Raw genomic sequence first — 6759 nt, 5'->3', positions numbered from 1 at the left:
CACAAATCCCTATGAGAATCTGTCAGTTTAAACTAGAGACATCAGGTTTTTTTCTGCATTCGACGTGTCTCAATCCACTGCCTCTGACGATGTCACACTTCCTCATCTAAAGGTGAAAGGTTAACAGAGCTAGAATGGTGTTTGTCAGAAGACCACGAGACATCCTGAAAATCGGTCTGCTCACAAAGTTCTTCTGTAGGCTGCCGAAACGGTTTGGCCGTTTGGGAAAGATGAGACTCTCACGAACATTTGCTCTACGACCCCAACGAGAGTGTTGGGACTCGTCTGAGGTCGTCGGTACAGCCCGTCTGGTTTGGGACTTATCTGTTTTTCAATGTGTCTCTATGGGCTAATAGCAGTAAGGACTATCTGTTATTCACTGTGTTTCTATTGGCTAATAGCAGTAAGGACTATCTGTTATTCAATGTGTTTCTATTGGCTAATAGCAGTAAGGACTCTCTGTTATTCAATGTGTTTCTATGGGCTAATAGCAGTAAGGACTATCTGTTATTCAATGTGTCTCTATGGGCTAATAGCAGTAAGGACTATCTGTTATTCACTGTGTTTCTATTGGCTAATAGCAGTAAGGACTATCTGTTATTCACTGTGTTTCTATTGGCTAATAGCAGTAAGGACTATCTGTTATTCAATGTGTTTCTATTGGCTAATAGCAGTAAGGACCATCTGTTATTCAATGTGTTTCTATGGTAACAGCAGTAAGGACTATCTGTTATTCAGTGTGTTTCTATGGTAACAGCAGTAAGGACCATCTGTTATTCAATGTGTTTCTATGGTAACAGCAGTAAGGACCATCTGTTATTCAATGTGTTTCTATGGTAACAGCAGTAAGGACTATCTGTTATTCAATGTGTTTCTATGGTAACAGCAGTAAGGACCATCTGTTATTCAATGTGTTTCTATGGTAACAGCAGTAAGGACCATCTGTTATTCAATGTGTTTCTATGGTAACAGCAGTAAGGACAAATAAAAATGTTCATCAAATATTTGTTTTATATATGTTTTTTTGATACCTCGAAGATCCTTGGTTTGCCCTTCTTAAAACAATTCCACATCGTTCAGTAGAACCCCCTCCCCCAGGCACAGACAGGACTTAGACTGTATTAAGGCACCAAATAACAAGAAGATCCTTGGTTTGCCCTTCTTAAAACAATTCCACATCGTTCAGTAGAACTCTAAATCAAATAACAAGAAGATCCTTGGTTTGCCCTTCTTAAAACAATTCCACATCGTTCAGTAGAACCCCCTCCCCCAGGCACAGACAGGACTTAGACTGTATTAAGGCACCAAATAACAACATCAACATCATAACATAACTACACCAGTACATTTCTACAACACAAAACATACCATACAACCATATTACACTGGAGTGGAGAGTGTCTCTTCACAGCCCCTGTTGTTCTAGAAGGTGTAGTTCAATCTGATTCTATTCTTGTGATGTGTGTCTCTTCACAGTCCCTGTTGTTCCAGAAGGTGTAGTTCAATCTGATTCTATTCTTGTGATGTGTGTCTCTTCACAGTCCCTGTTGTTCCAGAAGGTGTAGTTCAATCTGATTCTATTCTTGTGATGTGTGTCTCTTCACAGTCCCTGTTGTTCCAGAAGGTGTAGTTCAATCTGATTCTATTCTTGTGATGTGTGTCTCTTCACAGTCCCTGTTGTTCCAGAAGGTGTAGTTCAATCTGATTCTATTCTTGTGATGTGTGTCTCTTCACAGTCCCTGTTGTTCCAGAAGGTGTAGTTCAATCTGATTCTATTCTTGTGATGTGTGTCTCTTCACAGTCCCTGTTGTTCCAGAAGGTGTAGTTCAATCTGATTCTATTCTTGTGATGTGTGTCTCTTCACAGTCCCTGTTGTTCCAGAAGGTGTAGTTCAATCTGATTCTATTCTTGTGATGTGTGTCTCTTCACAGTCCCTGTTGTTCCAGAAGGTGTAGGTCATTCTGATTCTATGATTCTATTCTTGTGATGTGTGTCTCTTCACAGTCCCTGTTGTTCCAGAAGGTGTAGTTCATTCTGATTCTATGATTCTATTCTTGTGATGTGTGTCTCTTCACAGTCCCTGTTGTTCCAGAAGGTGTAGGTCATTCTGATTCTATGATTCTATTCTTGTGATGTGTGTCTCTTCACAGTCCCTGTTGTTCCAGAAGGAGTAGTTCAATCTGATTCTATGATTCTATTCTTGTGATGTGTGTCTCTTCACAGTCCCTGTTGTTCCAGAAGGAGTAGTTAAATCTGATTCTATGATTCTATTCTTGCGGCCTGTGTCACTTCCAGCGGTTGATCCGTCTCAGCTGTATGTAGGCCAAGACCATACACACCGTAATGATCCCAGCCAGAGCTACATGGTTCTGCCAGAAACCCCAGGTGCTGTAGTCTATTCCCTGGGTCTCCAGGTACACCTCACCTGGAAGACTGAGAGAGAGAGAGGGGTTAAAGGTGCTGTAGTCTATTCCCTGGGTCTCCAGGTACACCTCCCCTGGAAGACTGGAGAGAGAGAGGGGTTAAAGGTCAGAAACCCCAGGTGATGTAGTCTATTCCCTGGGTCTCCAGGTACACCTCCCCTGGAAGACTGGAGAGAGAGAGGGGTTAAAGGTGCTGTAGTCTATTCCCTGGGTCTCCAGGTACACCTCACCTGGAAGACTGGAGAGAGAGAGGGGTTAAAGGTCAGAAACCCCAGGTGATGTAGTCTATACCATGGGTCTCCAGGTACACCTCCCCTGGAAGACTGGAGAGAGAGAGGGGTTAAAGGTGCTGTAGTCTATTCCCTGGGTCTCCAGGTACACCTCCCCTGGAAGACTGGAGAGAGAGAGGGGTTAAAGGTGCTGTAGTCTATTCCCTGGGTCTCCAGGTACACCTCCCCTGGAAGACTGGAGAGAGAGAGGGGTTAAAGGTGCTGTAGTCTATTCCCTGGGTCTCCAGGTACACCTCACCTGGAAGACTGGAGAGAGAGAGGGGTTAAAGGTCAGAAACCCCAGGTGATGTAGTCTATACCCTGGGTCTCCAGGTACACCTCCCCTGGAAGACTGGAGAGAGAGGGGTTAAAGGTGCTGTAGTCTATTCCCTGGGTCTCCAGGTACACCTCCCCTGGAAGACTGGAGAGAGAGAGGGGTTAAAGGTGCTGTAGTCTATTCCCTGGGTCTCCAGGTACACCTCCCCTGGAAGACTGGAGAGAGAGAGGGGTTAAAGGTCAGAAACCCCAGGTGATGTAGTCTATTCCCTGGGTCTCCAGGTACACCTCCCCTGGAAGACTGGAGAGAGAGAGGGGTTAAAGGTCAGAAACCCCAGGTGCTATAGTCTATTCCCTGGGTCTCCAGGTACACCTCCCCTGGAAGACTGGAGAGAGAGAGGGGTTAAAGGTGCTGTAGTCTATTCCCTGGGTCTCCAGGTACACCTCCCCTGGAAGACTGGAGAGAGAGAGGGGTTAAAGGTCAGAAACCCCAGGTGATGTAGTCTATTCCCTGGGTCTCCAGGTACACCTCCCCTGGAAGACTGGAGAGAGAGAGGGGTTAAAGGTCAAAACCCCCAGGTGCTGTAGTCTATTCCCTGGGTCTCCAGGTACACCTCCCCTGGAAGACTGGAGAGAGAGAGGGGTTAAAGGTGCTGTAGTCTATTCCCTGGGTCTCCATGTACACCTCACCTGGAAGACTGGAGAGAGAGAGGGGTTAAAGGTGCTGTAGTCTATTCCCTGGGTCTCCAGGTACACCTCCCCTGGAAGACTGGAGAGAGAGAGGGGTTAAAGGTCAGAAACCCCAGGTGCTGTAGTCTATTCCCTGGGTCTCCAGGTACACCTCCCCTGGAAGACTGGAGAGAGAGAGGGGTTAAAGGTCAGAAACCCCAGGTGATGTAGTCTATACCCTGGGTCTCCAGGTACACCTCCCCTGGAAGACTGGAGAGAGAGAGGGGTTAAAGGTCAGAAACCCCAGGTGCTGTAGTCTATACCCTGGGTCTCCAGGTACACCTCCCCTGGAAGACTGGAGAGAGAGAGGGGTTAAAGGTGCTGTAGTCTATTCCCTGGGTCTCCAGGTACACCTCCCCTGGAAGACTGGAGAGAGAGAGGGGTTAAAGGTGCTGTAGTCTATTCCCTGGGTCTCCAGGTACACTTCACCTGGAAGACTGGAGAGAGAGAGGGGTTAAAGGTCAGAAACCCCAGGTGCTATAGTCTATTCCCTGGGTCTCCAGGTACACCTCCCCTGGAAGACTGGAGAGAGAGAGGGGTTAAAGGTGCTGTAGTCTATTCCCTGGGTCTCCAGGTACACCTCCCCTGGAAGACTGGAGAGAGAGAGGGGGGGGGGGGGGGGGGGTTGAGTACATAGAGGGAGAGTAGATAGATGTTGAATTATAGAGATCTGCCACACGGTGGCGGTGTCGGCATTTAGATGGATGTTTGAGGAGCATAAAAGGAGAGTACAGAGAGAATGAAAGGAGAGAACAGAGAGAATGAAAGGAGAGTACAGAGAGAATGAAAGGAGAGAACAGAGAGAATGAAAGGAGAGAACAGAGAGAATGAAAGGAGAGAACAGAGAGAATGAAAGGAGAGAACAGAGAGAATGAAAGGAGAGGACAGAGAGAATGAAAGGAGAGAACAGAGAGAATGAAAGGAGAGGACAGAGAGAATGAAAGGAGAGGACAGAGAGAATGAAAGGAGAGAACAGAGAGAATGAAAGGAGAGGACAGAGAGAATGAAAGGAGAGAACAGAGAGAATGAAAGGAGAGAACAGAGAGAATGAAAGGAGAGAACAGAGAGAATGAAAGGAGAGAACAGAGAGAATGAAAGGAGAGGACAGAGAGAATGAAAGGAGAGAACAGAGAGAATGAAAGGAGAGGACAGAGAGAATGAAAGGAGAGGACAGAGAGAATGAAAGGAGAGAACAGAGAGAATGAAAGGAGAGAACAGAGAGAATGAAAGGAGAGAACAGAGAGAATGAAAGGAGAGTGAGAGGTCAACTTACATGGTTGTGTTGCTGTAGAATATTTGTCCTTTAAACTCATTAATGGTCACCGCCTGATGGGGAGACAGAGGGAGAGAATAAACATCAGACTGTCCAACTCTCTAATAGGACCGTCAGACTGTCCAACTCTCTAATAGGACCGTCAGACTGTCCAACTCTCTAATAGGACCGTCAGACTGTCCAACTCTCTAATAGGACCCCCCCCCCCCCCTCCTACCTCTAGTCCGTAGCGGAAGATGCTGATCCACTTCAGCCATGACAACCAAGACAACATGGAGTTAAGGTTGACCAGGAACCCTCCAAACACCTAGACAGAGAGAGAGTTAGTGTGTGTCTTGAGTGTTTGAGTGTGTTTGTGTGTCTCTCACCATCATGAAGACGAAAGGCAGGGCGATGAGGACGTTGGCCATAGCGAAGGAGGAGACAGAGGCTGAGACCAGGAACGCTAGACTGACCCCAGCTAGACTGACCAGGGACATCGTCAGTGTGAAGAGCAGGAACGCTGTGAAGGCTGGCTTCAGACCTGGTGGAGAGAGAGAGAGAGATTTACATTTTATCATAGAAGGAAGTGTGTTGTGTGTGTTCTGAACTGTGTGTGTGTGTTCTGAACTGTGTGTGTGTGTGTGTGTTCTGACCTATGTGTGTGTGTTCTGAACTGTGTGTGTGTGTGTGTTCTGAACTGTGTGTGTGTTCTGAACTGTGTGTGTGTGTGTTCTGACCTGTGTGTGTGTGTGTGTGTGTGTGTGTTCTGACCCGTGTGTGTGTGTGTGTGTGTGTGTGTGTTCTGACCTATGTGTGTGTGTTCTGAACTGTGTGTGTGTTCTGAACTGTGTGTGTGTGTGTGTGTTCTGACCTGTGTGTGTGTGTTCTGAACTGTGTGTGTGTTCTGAACTGTGTGTGTGTGTGTGTTCTGACCTGTGTGTGTGTGTGTGTGTGTGTGTTCTGACCTGTGTGTGTGTGTGTGTGTCTTCTGACCTGTGTGTGTGTGTGTGTGTGTTCTGACCTATGTGTGTGTGTTCTGAACTGTGTGTGTGTGTGTGTTCTGACCTGTGTGTGTGTGTGTGTGTGTGTGTGTTCTGACCTGTGTGTGTGTGTGTGTTCTGAACTGTGTGTGTGTGTGGTGTGTGTTCTGACCTGTGTGTGTGTGTGTGTGTGTGTGTTCTGACCTGTGTGTGTTGTGTGTGTTCTGACCTATGTGTGTATCTGTGTATGTTTCATACCCATCATATAGTAGGCGATGGCTGAGAAGATGAGGATAGGTACAATGCGGTTGGGGATGAGGTCAGCGAATATCTTAGACAGGAAGTAGACAGACGTACGGTAGTACCCACTAGAGTTCTCATGGCTGAAACACAGACAGACAGACAGACAGACAGACAGACAGACAGACAGACAGAGAGAGAGAGAGAGAGAGAGAGAGAGAGAGAACACACAGAGAGAGAGAGAGAGAGAGAGAGAGAGAGAGAACACACAGAGAGAGAGAGAGACAGAACACACACACAGAGAGAAAGAGAGAGAGTCAGAACACACACAGAGAGAGAGAGAGAGAGAGAGAGAGAGACACAGAGAGAAAGAGTCAGAACACACAGAGAGAGAGAGTCAGAACACACACACACAGAGAGAGAGAGTCAGAACACACAGACAGAGAGTCAGAACACACAGAGAGAGAGTCAGAACACAGAGAGAGAGTCAGAACACAGAGAGAGAGTCAGAACACAGAGAGAGAGTCAGAACACAGAGAGAGAGTCAGAACACAGAGAGAGAGATAGTCAGAACACACAGAGAGAGA

The 6759-nt window shown here is 46.9% G+C and overlaps 1 protein-coding gene across 1 annotated transcript in view; it reads right to left on the bottom strand.

Annotated features, from left to right (window-relative positions):
• Window positions 1–1583: 1583 nt before the first annotated feature.
• LOC139394485 (broad substrate specificity ATP-binding cassette transporter ABCG2-like) overlaps window positions 1584–6759 on the bottom strand; it is a 24785-nt gene continuing 19609 nt past the window's right edge. Inside the window, exons 11-15 of the mRNA XM_071142560.1 lie at window positions 6191–6315; window positions 5339–5493; window positions 5188–5277; window positions 4971–5023; window positions 1584–2433 (exon numbers count right to left, since the gene is read on the bottom strand). Coding sequence (XP_070998661.1) covers window positions 2286–2433; window positions 4971–5023; window positions 5188–5277; window positions 5339–5493; window positions 6191–6315 — 571 coding nt within the window. The 3' untranslated portion in view covers window positions 1584–2285. The remainder of the gene's footprint in view (window positions 2434–4970; window positions 5024–5187; window positions 5278–5338; window positions 5494–6190; window positions 6316–6759) is intronic.

This window comes from Oncorhynchus clarkii, unplaced genomic scaffold (genome assembly GCF_045791955.1).
Source record: "Oncorhynchus clarkii lewisi isolate Uvic-CL-2024 unplaced genomic scaffold, UVic_Ocla_1.0 unplaced_contig_468_pilon_pilon, whole genome shotgun sequence".
NCBI classification, from domain to species: domain Eukaryota; kingdom Metazoa; phylum Chordata; class Actinopteri; order Salmoniformes; family Salmonidae; genus Oncorhynchus; species Oncorhynchus clarkii.
The sequence above is the reverse complement of the archived record's forward strand: the minus strand, read 5'-3'. Positions and strand labels throughout refer to the sequence as shown.